This window comes from Mus caroli, chromosome 2, assembly GCF_900094665.2.
Source record: "Mus caroli chromosome 2, CAROLI_EIJ_v1.1, whole genome shotgun sequence".
Classification (NCBI taxonomy): Eukaryota; Metazoa; Chordata; class Mammalia; order Rodentia; family Muridae; genus Mus; species Mus caroli.
In genome coordinates, this window is record NC_034571.1 from 106,702,578 (window position 1) to 106,719,959 (window position 17,382).

Consider the following 17,382-nt stretch of genomic DNA (forward strand, 5'->3'; position numbering starts at 1 on the left):
GGGGGAGGGGGAGGGGAGGGGGGAGAGTGATACAAATTGGAGATGAAATGTTAACTCAAGTGCGTTTCTTTCCTGCCTTAATTTGGAAATGCATTTTGAGGGCAGAGGGATCTGAACTGACTTAATGTAATGTGAAGAAAGATGCTAGAAAAAATGAAAGTGGTCATCTAGGATAAATTTCTTTCTTCAAAGCAATGCATAAGAAGGGGAAGGTATAGCTTCATGGCTTCAGTGTAACACAATTACCAAGGCTGCAGTTAGCACTAACCTAGAAAGGACTGGCGAGGCCTGAGGGGCTTAGGTTACCTGGACTGTCTTTGCAGGGAACACTCCCCGTTCATTCCTCCCACAGATGCATTGACATCTGCTCTCATATGTGAATTAACACTGCTCAGCGTTTCCCTGTTTTTTTCTCACATGACTTCATCATTGGATTACATAGGCCCGACCACAGGCACCTAGACACATTCCCATTCAATTGTAATCTTCCTTGGCTCATTGTTCCAGCCTGTTGGGATCTTCTTGAATCCCAACTCTGTCATCCAGAGCTCTCCCTTCCAACTTTGTGTCATCCACTGAGAATCTGAGAAGTGTGTGATCTGTACTTTTATTACAAACATTGATACACATGTGAAATGGGGTAGCATTCAGACATGCAGGGTTCCCTGTACCATCTCCCTCCCCTCCTGACACAGATTCTTTAACAAGATGTCTTTTGGTGGTATTCTGTTGACTTGGCCGTGTGTCTTCACCTCTTCCAATTGGAGATCATAAAAGATCTTGTCAAATACTTAGATGAAATCCAAGTGCGCCATGCCTCCTTCATTCCCCTCATTAAGCTGGCACACATAATGCTGGCAATGGAATAACATGAGCAGATCGACAAAACTTGTTTTTAGCACACCAGTGCCAAGTGGCCATGATTTCTCTTTCCAAGTGCTTATAAAACAACACCCTTCATTGACAGCTACTCATAGTTGCATGCGACCAACAGCAAGCTCACTGCCACACATCTGGAGATCGTCCCTCTTTCCACAAAGAAGACTTATGTGTGTCTCTTTACAAGTCTGGATGTCTTTATTTCCTTGATTCTGCAAAGATAATATATGGATCATCCATCTCCCATAGTCTAGAGATCAACTTTACAAATTTCTCAGTATCTTTTCTTTTGAAAAGCTCTTTCCCTTTTCATGGAGTTGAGTGGCATGAAGCACTAGTGAGGCATGAGAATGGTATGATTCGGTCTGAGGAATAGAGCAGAAGAGAAGCCTCTAGAGAGTGTATGGTCTAGATGTGCTGGATCTTTCGATGGGATCAGTATACTGCTGTATAGACCTACGAGTGTGATCTGGAATGATAATTGCATAGTGTTTCCCTCACCGGAGATTTCTGAGGAATCAACTCCTAAACAACTTTTCTTCCTTCCTTCCCTCCATGCATGGTCTCCAGCATTACTGTTCCCACGAGATCTGAGTGAAAACTCTACCATCCACTGTAAATTGACTTACCCACTTGCCCAAACCTGGGTAGTCATGTTCTGGATCAAAAAGGTGTTGGTCTAACTGGAATTCTCGGCTGAACTCTGCAGTGTCGGGGGCGTTTTCTAGACATCCATCATCAGCTGTAGACAGAGGATTTTGAGAAATGGTCAAAGCATCTGTTGTTACTCTAAATGTTAATTTATTAAAACATCTATACATAGAAGGGGCAGAGTCTGTTCATATCAGATACTCTAAGTCACATTCCCTCTGGGATTCAATCCCCCTGGTAGATGGGACTACTCCTACTAGCAAAGACCTGTTGGGTGCTCTCCAAACCCACTTCCCTTTTCTCCTTGGCACATAGCAAGGCTAATTTTCCGGCCTTTCTTTGCAATAATGTGGAGTCATATGCCTGAGCCAATATAACGCAGACAGGAGTTATATATTCCACTTCCAGGCCTATCCCCAAAAGTTTTTTATTATGGTCCACTTCCCCAACTCTATTCCATCTGCCAGTATGCACGCTGCCAGCCAGGGCAACTGGGGGCATCAAGATTCAAGACACCAGAATTCTCCACCTCTGTCATTGCCTCACCTCCCTGTGATCGGACTGCATAGAAATAAAAATCAAGTATCTAGTGTGAAGAACCACGAGAACCGTGGTTCTCAACCTGTGGGCCACACAGACATTTACATTACAATTTATAATCGTAGCACCACTGCAGTTATGAAGTAGCAATGAAGATAGTTGTGTGATTAGGGGACAGTCCAACAGGGTCACAGCCTTCCGCAGGTTGAGAAGCACTGCCCTAGACTGCTTCATCTGCTTCACTGTCATGTGTTTCCCGAGTCCCTCTGCTTCTTTTGAATGTGGTCTTTAGGAACCATTCCGATATCTGCAGACAGGTCATGGTGCTGTGTATCACAGCAGCAGTGATTTAAGTTTTAGAGTTGAGACAGATCAAGACTTAAGGACCAAATCCCAGAACATGTAGGATCTATAAGCTTAGCTTCGTAGAGTTAACCTGGCTTCTCCAATGCTGTTTATTTACCTATTTAACTAGGTAAATCAGATATTGTTCTAAGGAATGAAAATGCCCATACATGATACCTTTGTTACAGGAGAAATTTGCAGAATGTTTACAGCCCATCTCTGCCACCTCCCTTTAAATGAATGTTTATTCCAAGATAACTGTTTTGTTGTTGTTGTTTAGTTTTGCTTTTGTTTTGATTGCTCTCAGCAAGTGCCTGCTCTGTACCTCAGACTGGCCTCAAACTCACAATCCTCTTGTTAATGCCTTCTGAGGGCTAGGATTACAGAAATATGCTATAATACCCAACTGCAATGGTTCATTGAAGTATATATTATGATTTCTGATCAAACCAAAGAAGGCAGATTATCTTCCTTAGCTTTTGTTTTTCTTTAAGATCTATAATAGCTAGGTATGGTCCCCTAAAAGTGAGTTTTTAAAACTTCCTGCTTTTGATGTTTTCTAGACAACATTTTTGAAAAGGGAGAAATACATTTTTAAAAAAGAGATTTATCTCAGTGGTTGAGTACCTGTTTAGCATATGTGAGACCCTAGGTTCAAGTCCCAGCATTATAAAATGCGGTGGAGAAGCAGAGAAGAGGGAAACAAATGTTGCAAGCATTTGTGCAAGATCAGGATAGGAAAGAAGGTCCCCAAGTCAAAGGTCTTGGTGCGGTGTACTGCCAAGGGATAACGACCTGTCAGTGTCAACAATGAGAGATCTATTTGCAGTTAGCAAGGTTGTCTAGCTCTTAGGATTAAACTGAAGGCTTTCAAATGCAGCATGGCATCCCTAAGTCCCAGAAGACTAGCATGCAAGTTATTAGTCTTCCAAACAACTCCTAGTGTGACTCCCCACTTTGCACTGAGCTATTGCTAATGCCTTTATTATGTGAGAAAGGGATACTGAGCATCGTGGTCCAAATGCAGCAGCTTTGCAACATTTTGGTCATTATTTCTCAAGTACTTTTAAGTCAGCTGAGATCAAGCTATGGAGATGTAGCCTGTCTAAGAGACACCAGAGATTGTAGAGGGCTAAAAATGTGCCCTAAAAGTAACCTTCTAACCCTGCGGCCATGTTAGATCCTAGGAGCTGCACGGAGCTGCACAGGGAGATGGGTGATGATTTGGATGAGATCATGCCAGGGCAGAGGCAAGTCAACGTTCCATTCTTGGACCATTCAACTGTGCTGTGCTGTATCATCCGTGGTAAGGTGGCCTCAGAAGTCCTCCCCAACAGTAGCTAAGTTTAGTAAGTGATTTCTTTTCTTAGATTGCCAATTGAGGCAGGAAAACAGTGTGGAGTGTGTTAGCTTCATGAAACTATAGATAGCAAAGGCAAAAGGAAATTCTGAGGCCGAGTCTAGGGCTGGGATCTCATCCATGTCTGTCAGCTCACTCTGCGCTCTCTTCTCAGCGTCAAGGGCATGCACAGAGTACTATGTCACCAAAGGTCTTGCTTAGGAAAGCCCAGAACTCACACTGTACATTTCTTTAAGGCGTTGAGTGTGTCATAGTTTTATAGATGACGAGATGGAAAACTAAAGAAGTGAAATCATACTGCACAAATTAACCCTAGAATTCAGATCTCTTGGCTCAGACTTTGGGTCTCTTCCCTTTGTCTTCTAATGGTAGATTTCAGACTTCAGTGTGTTCTGAGGCTGCTCACTACACAGATGGCTAGAACCCAGCTTCAGCGTTTCTCGTTCAGTAAGTCTGATTCAACTTAAAGATCCGCATTTCTAGTTTATGTTAAGTTCCAGGCTATGCTGCTGCCTCTGGCCCAATGACCCCACTTTAAGAACTGCTGTCCTATCTTATCAACTTTTCCAGACTCCCATACTCTGAGCTTGTCTTTTTCCTTACCCATCCAAAACCCTACAAGCAAGTCAAAGGTGACTGATGGGTTTGATGCCAGCCAGTGACTCAAGATTTCCTGTCATCCAGGGCCAGCCTCCTCATACTGGCTTGGTCATATCCAACTCCCATGTTGCTCCACCCAATATGGGAGCTCCATGCTTCAGGGAAGAGAGAGGCCTCACCCTAATAAAAAGAGGAACATTCTTCATAGAAGGCTCACACTGTAGCTGGGATCAGAATTTCCAGTTACCTCCCGTTATAACCCAGGGCCATATTCCTTACCAGTTTTCCCAAGAGGACAGGGATTTGGAGGGTCTGGGTAGCCTTGATCCTCACTGAAGTCCTTAGGAATGTTGTCACCAGTCAACTCTGCCACTATGTTGGGGATGTTGCCAAAAGGACCCAGATGCTGAAGACCCTCGTGAGCTCCCCCTGCAGCGTGGGAGGAAACATCTTTAAATTGATTTTTACTCAGCAGGCAAAGCACCATGCTTAGCAAGCAAGGGAAGTATATGAAGTGGACCCTGCCTTTTTGAGGTTTGGAATTTAACTACAGAAAAGGACACACAATATGCATCAAATCATCTCCTCGGAATGTGAATTGTATATGACATACATAGAAATGCTAAGACAGGGTATGGGGGACTTTTGGGATAACATTTGAAATGTAAATGAAGAAAATACCTAATTTAAAAAAATGTATCATTCTAAAAAAAAAAAAAAAAGAAATGCTAAGACAGTATTATGGAGCTTGGAGATGAGACAGTTCCATACAGCTGGTGAATGCCTGGGTTTCTTGATGCTCACATACATGAGCAGGACTCTGGAAATTGGGTGTGGACTTGGGTGGGAATGAGGGACACATAAGGGGTCAACTGTCACAGAAGTTTAATAGATGAAAGGAATATAATGGGGGGGGGAGAATTAAAGAAAAACCTCACTAATATACCACCACCCCAGCTTAAGAACTCAAAATTTGGTTATTCCAACTGTTTTCTTCTGGATATATTTTTCTGCATAATTCTTTACAGGGGCTGGAATCATCACTCAGTCATTAAGAGCATGTGCTGCTCTTCCAGAGGTCCTGAGTTTGGTGCCCAGCATCTACAATCAGCAGTGGCAACTACCTGTGGCATTAGTGGGCACCCATACTCATATCCACATCCAGACACAAAAATGTAAATACCTTAGGACTTTATTTCATATGAAATCACAAGAATCTTTCCTTTTGTGTGCCTGTGCTCCATTTCTGTATTTAAGAAGGACAACGTTGTTTTACATCCAATCAGTGTACCATGACACATTAACTATTCTCTATTGTGAGACACTGAGCATTTCTCAATTTATTTTATGTCCTTAATTTCTTCCATATTTTGGATTAATTTTCTTCAGGAGAAGTTCCCAGAAGCAAGTCAAATTACTAGGTCAAAGGCTATAAACATTTTTTATGGCTCATGATATTGTACTGCCAAATGCTTTCCACAAAGGAGGTACTAATTTAAATATCAACAAAGCATGAGAGTACCACTTTTACAACATCCTCGCTAGCACTGGGTTTCATAAAAATAAAATTTCATATTTTTTCTTGCGCATATAAATGGATTTGACTGCCAAACCAATCCAATATCTTCCATATGTTTATTTACTGGTTTTCTCTTCTTTTTTTTTATGACTTGTCTGTTTATGCTTCTAGAATTACAATGTTTCTCTTATCAATTTGTATGAACATTTCATTTCATAAAGATATCAGGCCTTTGTCTGTCACATTCTCCTCAAACATTTCCCAACATTGTCTGACTTCGAATTCTGGTTGCTATTATAATATTTTGCTAACATAAGTTTTTAATATTTGCATAGTCTGAGTTGTTTTCAATTCTCCTTTGCGATTTCTTTTTATCTGTCTAGACTTGTAAAACCATTGCCTCTTCAGGGTTATAATTAACATTTGGGGAAAAATTAACCCTTTAATCCATTATTTACTATATTTCAAATAGATACCCTATTATCCGATCCCATTTGTCCAATAACTGTCTTCCCCCATTTCTTCCACGACAGCAACAGACTTCTAAGAGCCTCATCTATACACAGACCCAGCATGACTCAGAAGTTCCCATGCATACCCTGTTTTACCACACCTACTGTGTGCCTATACCTACTATGTGCTACTTCACTCATACCACTGACATTTTACAAGGTCAAGAAGCGTCCTTTTTCCAGACCCTTTCTTAGGAAGTCTTTATATTTTTTAACTCTGTTGAGAGACTGGTGTTCTTCCCTCATAGCTGCGTTAATCTATGTTCAGGGTGCTCACCGATGTCTGTGGCGGGGTCCTACTCTAAATCAAATATTTAACTCATCGCACATGAAACTACAGTCAAATCTGGGGGATACGGCCTCATCCTTCCACATCCATGAGAAACATGACCTTCCCATCTGGCCACTCTCCCTAAGTCCAGCCAGGCAAAGCTTCCTTGTCCTCCATGACTACCTTGGTTTAGTCTTTTGGGCCAAACCTGCTCCTCCTTGGAGAGGCCTGTTGTTTTCTTTGGGGCTGTAAATATATCCAAGTAGGATCATCATGGGGAGAGCCTGGTGTCTTTCTGAGGTGTTTTTCCATCACCGTCTCTGTTATGTTTGATTAAAGTTTAATGAGGAACAAACTTCCCTCCCTTAGTAGCACTAACTCTCGTATCCAGACATCACCAGCACGCAGCATTACTTTGTTTGCACTTCTACTGGATTCCATTACTCCCCAATACGAGTGGATATCTACAAAATTTTATATATTTGAAAAAATGTTTGGGGATGGAGAAATGGCTCAATGGTTAAGATAGCTCTTCCAGAGGACCCTGGTTCGACTATCAGCACCCACTTACAACCATTTGTAACTCCAGTACTAGAGTATCCAAAACCCTCTTCTAGCTTCCATGAGCACTGCATGTAACTTGCATATAAGCATACATGCAGGTAGAAAACCCATATGTACAAAATAAAAGTAAAACTTAAAAAACAAAACTTTTGTAGGACGCTGGTAGTGCATGCTTTTAATCTCAGTGTTTGGGAGGCAGAGGCAGACATATCTTTGAATCTGAGATCAGCCTGTTGTACAGAGAGATTTCTAGGACAGCCAACATAGAGAAACTTTGTCTCGAAAACAAACAGTTCAAAAAAGGTATTTCTATTGTGGACCGCTATAACTATGTGAACATCTAAAATAAGCTATTTTATGTAACTCATAAGCAAATATAGCCACTATTCAACATTACTGACATCCATATTCTTATTCATATTTTATCATAATCTATGTTAAAACATATGCTAAACATATTGTGCTACATGTTAAAAATCTACTATGACTAAAATGTATGGGTGAGTCTCTTACTGGTTACTATTTTCATGTTATCACTCCGATGATATGTTAGTTGATGTGTCCCAGGGAATAAATTCTTTATTTTAATTCTGTTGGTAATTGACTTGTTAAAATTAACTCCTAAATCACACTTTGATTTGTAATTCTGTTCTTCGCTTGCTACTCTCATTCTACTGAGAGGCAGACTTTGGTCTGCCTTTATTTTTAACCATTCTGGATCTTCATAAAGAGTTTTCCAAGTCACACGGTAGTAGCTGCTTTCAGAAGTGCTCTGGGAATATATGCTTGTTTTTCCAAATTAACCTCCAAACTGCAAAGGTTAAACCAACGAATCGGTGCACTTGGTACTGGTAAACTTGAAGCTTAGTATGATCTTGGCAGGGTAGTCAGCACCATGCTTGTTACAGGGCATGCTCTCTGCTGTGTCAATACATGTCTCTCTGCTTTTGAAAGCACCCTGGAATTAAGTGCCAGGAATTATCCAACTTGGCTCAGAGGGAACACATGTCTTAATGCTCCATTAGTAATTAATGAAGGAAGCAAACACAGTTTCCCTTATGGAAAGCCTGCCAGGGCTCTATTTACCTCTGTGCACCAGTGCCATTTAAATGAATGTAGCACTTGTTAGGTCGCAACAGATGTTTACAACTAGGTAGATCTATTAGAACACAAACTCTTTTCAAACCATGCATAATGACATTGAATCCAGATGCATTCAGTGAGGCAGGGACTGTGGGGGACTTGTAGATGTCAAAGATGCTGTCCTGTGACCATCTAGAAAATAACTTCCAAAGTAGTATCTATCAGATGCAACCAAATGCTACCTTTCTGATCCATTATATTTTTTAGAATAGGTCTGTTACATCACATGCTAAATGAGCCAAAATGCTGTGATACTGCAGGCTCTGCTTGGTCCACTTACCTCAGTCTCCTTAACTCCTATCAACCAAACCCATATTAAAAGTCATTATTCAATCACTTTAAAATATTTATTAAATGTATTCTTTGTAGCAACACTTAGACAAAACAAAATATCTAGATTGAATAATAGAGGGTGTGGTGGCTTAAATGAGAAAGGCCCCCACAGGCTCATGGATTGCTCACCAGGGAGTGGCACTATTTGAACAGATTAGGAGGTGGGGAAAGCGTTAAGGCGGCACGTTTCCCTGTTGAGGAAAGTGTGCCATTGGAGGTGAGTTTTGAGATTTTCAAAATCCCAAGCCAGACTCAGTGGCTCTCTTTTTTCTGCTGCCTGTATCTGGATACAGAACTCTCAGCTACATCTCCAACACCATGTCTGCCATGCTTCCCTCCATGGTGATACTGGACTGAACCTCTGGAACTGTAAGCCAGCCCCAATCAAATGTTTTCTTCTGTAAGAGTTGCTGTGGTCTTGGTGTCATCCCATGCCGAGGCTGTCTGTGGAGCCATGTAACTGGGCATCAGTGCTGAGTTATAAAGGAGAATCGTGGTGGGGAAGCCTGGTGCCAAGGAGCCAACAGGATGTTACCATTTAAATGATGTAGGCTAGCTGTCAATATGCAATAAGTGAAATTAAAAAAAAACCAATATCAATAAATCCCCAAATTTTATCTAGCTTTGATTGGGTGTGGGTTTTCTGGTGCACTGAATGAATTCTAAGCTTTTCATAGAGTAAGGCTATATAGTATTACACAGTATTCTGACGTCATTTGACTCTCCATGAGCCAATCGAAAGTGAGGTTTCCGATTGCGGTGTTTTCTCTCTCTTTGCTGGAGAAGATGAATCTCCACATAGTATCCAGATGACTGAAGCATCCTTATTAAAGTCAACAATCATTTCATCTAATCATTCAAAGAAAATTTGCCCCAGTGAATTTTAGATAGACATCTAAGTCTTACCTTAAGAATATGAGCCGGGAGTGGTGGCACATACCTTTAATCCCAGCACTCGGGAGGCAGAGAAATCTGCAGAGGCAGGCAGATTTCTGAGTTTGAGGCCAGCCTGGTCTACAAAGTGAGTTCCAGGACAGCCAGGACTATACAGAGAATCCCTGTCCAAAAGAAGAAGAAGAAGAAGAAGAAGAAGAAGAAGAAGAAGAAGAAGAAGAAGAAGAAGAAGAAGAAGAAGAAGAAGAAGAAGAAGAAGAAGNGAAGAAGAAGAAGAAGAAGAAGAAGAAGAAGAAGAAGAAGAAGAAGAAGAAGAAGAAGAAGAAGAAGAAGAAGAAGAAGAAGAAGAAGAAGAAGAAGATGATGATGGTTTGGCCTCTTTATAATAATCTTGGACTATCACTGCTAACATCAATGACTACAGAGCCAGAGAGTGTTTTCTATTCTGAAGGACACAACGAGAGAACTCTATTGAATAGTCTCAGCTGGTTTGGACGCTATTAATTCTAGCTATTTAGCCCTTTTGTGGTGACTGCATAATTAAAATTAAAGTGAGCTTAGGCATCATGAGTCCCTGTCCCTGCTTTCCTTTACAAGGGCTGTACCCAGAGGTTTGGTCAAATGCAGATTCCCGTGCAGTAGGCGAAGGGCGGGGCCTCAGCTTGTGTATCTCCAGTCCCAGGTTAATGCTCTCTTGTCACCGGGCTTTCAATGGCAACAGCTAATATATGACAGCCACGTGTTTTAGAATGGTGAATGAAGTAAGATTAAGTTAGCTATGAGAGCACCCTAGGGTGTTACTCCTGCATCTTGGAATTTAGTGTTCCCTGCATGGCTACCGAGAGTGTTTGTAAAGTTACTCGAGGTTTGGAGCTAAGGGATCTGCAGCTGTGGTGACATCTTTTGGTTTCAGGCTGTACTCTGGATAGAGAGGCACTCTCTCGTTTTCACAAGAAAGCCCTTCTGGCCCCATTTCTCATTCCAATGAATCCTATAGAATTGTCAGGAAAGCGTGACCCTTGCTGGTAAAGTTCCATGGTGGTGGTGATGTCTCTCAGAGAGCTGATCTCATCACACCAAGACACAAAAGTCTCTTCCGGCTGGGCCACCTGGAACCATCATCATAGAGATCAATGACGGTCAGAAACAGGAACAAATAAAGACAGGGCCTGGCCTCCCCTTCGATGCTCATCTCTCTCCCACGTTTGGGTCACTTTATGATTCAACCGTTTCAAAGCACTGTTCCATCCTGTGGAGCTCTAGTGAGGTCCTTAGGACATGGGTTACTTCTCTTAAGAGAAATCTAGAATACGGTTACTTGCCCTTCAGCAAGTTTGTAGTCTGACTTTTTTGTAGTCTGCAGCTCCAACATGGTTTCCATTCTGAAAGACATCAGAAGCATGCCATGGGGCCTGGTGCAGCCCACATACAGCCTCTCCAGTGGCTTTCCTTTTTTTTTTTTTTTTTTTAGATTAGCTCTGGAGCAACAGTGGCAGAATGACTTGTTAGGATAACTGGTGTCTCTGGTAGTTTCTATCTCCCTCCGGGGGCCCAAATACGTCAGTGACCAGGGGGCTAGCTTCCCACTGGAGAGAAGGTACCAGCAGAAACACTCTGAGATGGGCAGTCAGCCTCTGTCCCCGCTCCCCGACTTCTTTCCTGTCTGATTGCCGCCTCATGCCAGAAGGCTCAGCTTGTCCAGACGGATCCCTGCCCGGCAGGCTTTGCCTCACAATTTGGTAACACCCTGACAAGCTCACAGCCAGCAGAGTTCCATCAGTGCCCTTCGCCCCATGCCGAGGCTGTCTGTGGAGCCATGAAGCTGGGCTTCAGTGCTGAGCCATAAAGGAGAACTGTGGCGGGGCAGCCTGGTGCCAAGGAGCTAGTCACCCACCTCATAAAACGGTAGTTCGTGAGGAGAGTCTGGCAGGGAGAGGGCATAGACTCTTCAATACGAGCCATTCAGTGGAAGGGAGGAGATCCAGCAGTTTTCACTTATGCTGCCACACGCTGCAGGCACTAAAAATACACTTCAGTCCCATCTTGGGTTCCGCAGTGTCTCCATCCATCACTTAGGAAGCCACCATACGCTTTTGTTTGTTAATCACTGTCCGGGAGAGTAGAGCAACCGGGTAACTGTTTTAAAGGGAGCCTGGCTTTGTCTTCTTTTTTCTTTTCTCTTGTTCCCCACCCCCCACCCCAGACTCTTCAGAGAGAGCTGGGGTACAAGAGAGACCTTATCTATAGACATTTGAGATGACGTGAGGGAAGAAATGGAGGCTGTCATCCTGCAGCTAGGACAGAGGGAAGCGAAATGCACAGAGGCCTCTGAGTTCTCATTTTAGAGACCACAGACCAGCTGTGGAAGGTGAGGAGGAGGCTGGACACGGTCCCTGTGTAACGTTAGGAAGCATCGGAAGTATTGGGGCACTGGGAAGAGACGTGTTTGAGGAACTCTAATGGTTTTACTCAGGACAATCTCCTCTGCTCTGTTTGGGGATTTTTGCCCCTGATGTGACACACACACACACACAATTTCTGTTAAGAAACAAATGTTCTACTATTCAGTCATATTTATGAAAAGCCACTATTTTCTTTAGCTAGGGAGACACAGACAACAGAACTCTTGTTATAGGAAGAATCATTATCGATTCCTGATGTTTGGGACTGGATTCAAGCACACCTGCTACCATGGCATGCCATTCCTTAATCTCACAGTTGGATCTCAGTTTCCTCTGGTCTAACACAGGAATGAGATGCTTGTAGGGGAATCAAACCAGACACTATGTCCTATACAAAAAGCCCACCTTAGTGCCGCGGCTTACTACTAAGCACTCAACACATATCAGCTGCATTTTTCACTATGTCGTCCTTCCGAACAGCACAACTCACGAAGCCACAATTCAGATCCTACTATCTTTCATTCTAAAGACCACAGTCCTATAGTTGATGTTTTAAGCAATATCAGCTCAAAACAATTGGCACATTTTGATAACATTTATGAGTCCCTGCCAGTTAAAACTAGTTAGATTAATATTTGGACTCATTCCCCTCATTAATCTCAGAGCAGTCCTTCCCAAAGCCCCTAACACCCCGACTCTCAAGGAACCTGCCCGCTAGTTAAAGGGGACAAAAGATGTCAACTCAGACAAGCATTTGATGTAAGTGCCCACTTGATAGGGCAGACCACGAGCCCACGTGGGAGAGAGATGCATTTCTAGTATGAAGTTCTAGTATGAAGAAATAAGCCTGCCACCCTTCACTCTTCAACATGGATGTTGTAGACTCCATCTCCTATTAATGAGAGATATTTAAAATAGACAAGGCTTATATTACAATAACTACATTCCTTAGACTCAGGACATGTGACCTCAAAGCTCAGAGCACTTGGTAAATAGGGAAAACCAAGGAAGGATAAAATCTTTATCTATGCCCGTTTGGCTTCGCCTTGATGTGCCACGGGGCAGGGACTGGCCTAGGCAGTTTGCTTACACTCCTTGAACCCCACCCCCAGGTTTAAACCTGGCCTTCCCAGGTCCAGCCCCACAAGCCGGCATGGAGATTCGCGTTGGGTGAGTCTGGCAGACCCACAAGTGAGACTGGCTGTTCAGATGGTTTGGGTTGAAAGACATTTGTTTTCATTCCACTTCTTTCTTCTGCCTCCTTCTCCTCTTACTGGGATCTTAAACCCGAGGGCTCCTTCGAGACCGGAGGCTACAGAGCTCCTCGAGGCACACAAGCAGCAGAGGCAGAACTGTGGAGCCAGGGTGCACTGCATTTGTAAGCTCCCATCTCCATGTGGTCCCAATTTAGGATCCCAGGCAAAGCTGTTTATTTTAGGAAAGCTTTTTAGTTCACTTTTAAGGTATTTAGCTTAGACACTGCTTGCTTTTCAAAAGAAGAAAATGTCTACTTTTTTTTTTCAACAGTGTGTGTTTGTTTTGGCTATTTACTCCATTGCCATAGTTCAAATTTTATTCTATGAATTTAATTTTCGTGAAGCCACCACCATGAGCCTTACATACAATATGCATAGAATAAAAAGGAATAATTGGGACATGAGACAATTTCTAGGAGACTTAGGAACCTGGGAGGTTTGAGAAAAGCCATTATGAGTAAGTAATATGCAGAAGTGCTTATACCTTATTCAGAACAACTTCTGTTTGTTGTCTGAAATAAAGGATCAGCTCACTGAGTTCTATAGAGGCCAAGCATACTTTTATACTGAGATGAAAAAAAGGCCCATTTTTGATGCTTTAAAAACTTTAGTTCTGATTCCGTGTGAAATTATACAGCCCACCAGACTGGAACCCATGTTAATGTATCAGTAGTACTTGAAAATGAAGTGACACATCTATTATGGAAGTGGCTGGGGTTAAGTGACGATCCAGGAGACGCTAGGAAAGACGCTGTGTTAACATCAGTGCTCCAGCATCTGGCTCTACCCCTGCTGCACTCTGTTGTCTAAAGTTGTTCTTACCCCCCACACCCCCCCAACATCCTTTGTCCAAAGCTGTTTTGTCCTCCAAGTCTATGTCTTTCCACAATAATGAGTAGTGATTTGACTGTAACCCATTGCGTAATATATCTATACCCTAAAAGACTTCTAAGATGACTTGAGGTCAAGGCACTGATGTACTGACAGGAACTCCCGGCCCCCTGGTTTACCAGCTAACGAGTCAAGTGGAGTTGTGTCATGGTTTTGGGTATGGAAAGTATACAAAGCCAATTTGAGCCTGATAGACAGACAAAAACCAAGGTAAGCAGATGTCAGAGGCCAAACTAGGCCCAGGGAAAACAGGTCAGAAACTCCTAGTCAGAGAAGCTCAAACTCTGAGAAGAAGGTTAAAACTTCAATCAATAAAGGAGAGCCACAGAAGCCACAGGAAAGGGGAGTGGGTGTGACCTCTGCCCCAGCCCCTCTACCCAGGGTCAGCTTTCCAGCTATACTGGACCACTAAAGGGAAACAGGCTACAGGAGCACATGGTCAACACAGAGTACAAACACAGAGTGGCCCCGAGAGGTGACAGGGCCCAGCTCTGTTATACCCGACCATAGTCCCAACCGCCAGCTACCCTGGGGGTATAAAGCCCCTCGCTAGCATAGACTAGGGGTACACAGCATGGCAAAACAATCATTCCAAATGCCAGTGTCCACCTCTGGCCCTCCACCCTTGGCTTCAGTGTAGGACGAGGTCCTCAGTTCGGGTCAGAGAAGGTCTTCGAGTCACTGCAGAGAACTCTTAACTTGACCTTACTACTTCATAACCACATAAATTAGCAATCTCTTCTTTCCTCTCTCCACCCAAAACTGCTGTAGATAAGTGAATATCCTTTGTAAATTGCTAACACAAACATTTATTTTGGACAAACAGAACATTCTTTTCTGTTTCTGACTTTTACCAGAAATCACCATTTAAAAAAAAAAAAATTCTGTCCTGAGCAGGGGAGTAGGAAGATCACATGATGTGTGTGCTGGGGGGAGGGGGCTGGGGGGATGCTTAAAATAAATCCTCTAACCAAGCTTTGGTGATGTTCCTCTAGCTTGTGGCTTTCCCATCTCCACAAACGTTCCCAGCTTCTTCCTTTTGTACCCACATAATCTCTGCCTGGTAAATGTTATTAGGTAGAAAACAACAACAACAACAACAGCCCAAACAAAAGGACTGGGTTTTGTCATTTGTCAATTATATGTCACACTACAGATGGTGTTGGGCCCCAAAGGCATGTGATAGGAAACACATTTGAAAGGTATCACAGAGTTGGGTGGGGGGGACACTTCAAGCTATGGAGGCCAGGAGAGGGATGATGGCAGTCAGGAGACAATCAGGAAAGAGAGCTCCCCTTAGAGACACGGGAAACATCGCTTATCTGATCCTTTTGATTTCTCTTTTATCCTCGCTTGATAATAATGGGGATTAAGTTCATAAATAACAGAGGACTTAGGAACTTCCCACCCTACCATCCTAACCAGAACTTCACCTAGGTTACCGACCACAGTCTGGGTAAGTTTCAGTCTATTTGGAATAGTATACTGCAACACCACCTGATAGCAATATAATGTAAACCTTATATATAATTGAAAGTTGTCTGATAGCTTCACTTCAGAAAGCAAAAAGAAGCAGGTGAAACTAAATTTCAATAAATTCATTTTAATCTATCTCAGTCTATCCAAATTGATGTTATTTTAACATACTATTGATATAAAAAAAAAGAGAAAAGAAAAAGACCTATTGTTGGGATGTTTCACACTCTTTTCTCACACTATCCACAGTATATTCTGTGTAGTTTGTACTTAGGGAGTCTGGAAATTTAAGTGACCCATCTGGCACCTGCCTAGGAGTCACATGGGGCTGGTGACCCATGTGTGGAGCAGGCAGGCATGCAGGGAACACTGCTGTGGGCTCTGAAAGGCACAGCCTCTGTAATCTGACTGCATGAGTTGGAGTCTTGGCTCCATCAAACTGGCTGTAGGGCCTCTTCTGTAAAGAGAAGACACTAAAAATACCAACATTTGCGGGATGGCATCAGGATAAAATAAAATATTCTTCTTAAGGCCTTTTGCATGAATTCTGGCCAATACTAAATGTTTAATAAAGGCCAGCTGTGGTTATCATTTTATAACGTGTAGGACATGTACAACGTACAACCTTATGTGACAAATGCGCTCAACCCTTTGAATACTAGTGTCCTTCTCTATAAACAGGTGATATTAACTACATACTTATTACATGTCCATTTTATTTCCCCCCAGACTCAGGTATGGATGAAGAAATAACTAAAGACATGATGAGTAGACACGGAAGTAAATAGATGTGCCTGGACAACGGCAAGCTGCAGCGTGGCAGAGTATCTATGTAGGAGACAAGTACCCAGAAGGCTCCACTCTGACTCTGCTAGCATCTTTCACCATCTGCCTACTGGGAATACCGAGCAGAAAGCAGAGTCGCTCTCTGTAGGCTGATGCACAGGTTGTCTGCATTACATGGGGCATGGCTGAGGTTTTAGAGTCATTCACTATTATGTGAGAATTGACATGTGAACGTGTGTGTGTGTAACGTCCCTGTGGACTCTGTTTCCTTCTTCCAAATTCATATGGATCCTGAGCATCAAACCCAGGTCTCCTGGCTTGCACAGCAATATGCTTTACCCGCTGAGCCACTTCATGGGCCCTTGTAGTTAGTGGTTTTTTTTTTTTTCCTAAAAATGTATTTTATTTTCACAGTTAGCAAACAGAGTTAAAGAAATCATCCTATTTTCAAACAAAGTCTATGTCAGTAGATTCCTTTCCTGCCCCACCACCCTTCTCTCTCTACACCTTGTAAACCTCTGACCCATTCTGCTTTCTATTTTCAGGTCATATGTAGCCTTTTGTCCTCTTCCCATATTCCTTAGCACCTCTCTTATCCCCCTTTGGTCTTCTTTCCACAGTTTCAATCTTTATATACCTTTATTCTCATTTGTGTTTTTGTATGTAAACAGAAAACTACCTTCTTGTGTGTACTGGAATACTTTATACAATGTCACATTTGGAAGATGTATATTACTTAATTTTGAGGGAAGGACATATTTCTTCACGACAATTCAGCTGAACATTGTGCATACTATCAATCTGATTCTTTTTTTATAGAATTAATTTTTTATTAGGTATTTTCCTCATTTACATTTCCAATACTACCCCAGAAGTCCCCCATACCCCCCCAACTTCCCTACCCACCCACTCCCACTTTTTGGCCCTGGCATTCCCCTGTACTGGGGCATATAAAGTTTG

The 17,382-nt window shown here is 42.6% G+C and overlaps 1 protein-coding gene across 5 annotated transcripts in view; it reads right to left on the reverse strand.

Annotated features, from left to right (window-relative positions):
* Positions 1-17,382, reverse strand: part of Scg5 (secretogranin V) — a 62,868-nt gene that overhangs the window by 27,428 nt on the left and 18,058 nt on the right. For all 5 annotated transcript variants that reach the window (XM_029474248.1, XM_029474249.1, XM_029474250.1 and 2 more), the window contains exons 3-4: positions 4,655-4,804; positions 1,509-1,621 (exon numbers count right to left, since the gene is read on the reverse strand). In XM_029474248.1, the coding sequence (XP_029330108.1) occupies positions 1,509-1,621; positions 4,655-4,804 (263 nt within the window). The remainder of the gene's footprint in view (positions 1-1,508; positions 1,622-4,654; positions 4,805-17,382) is intronic.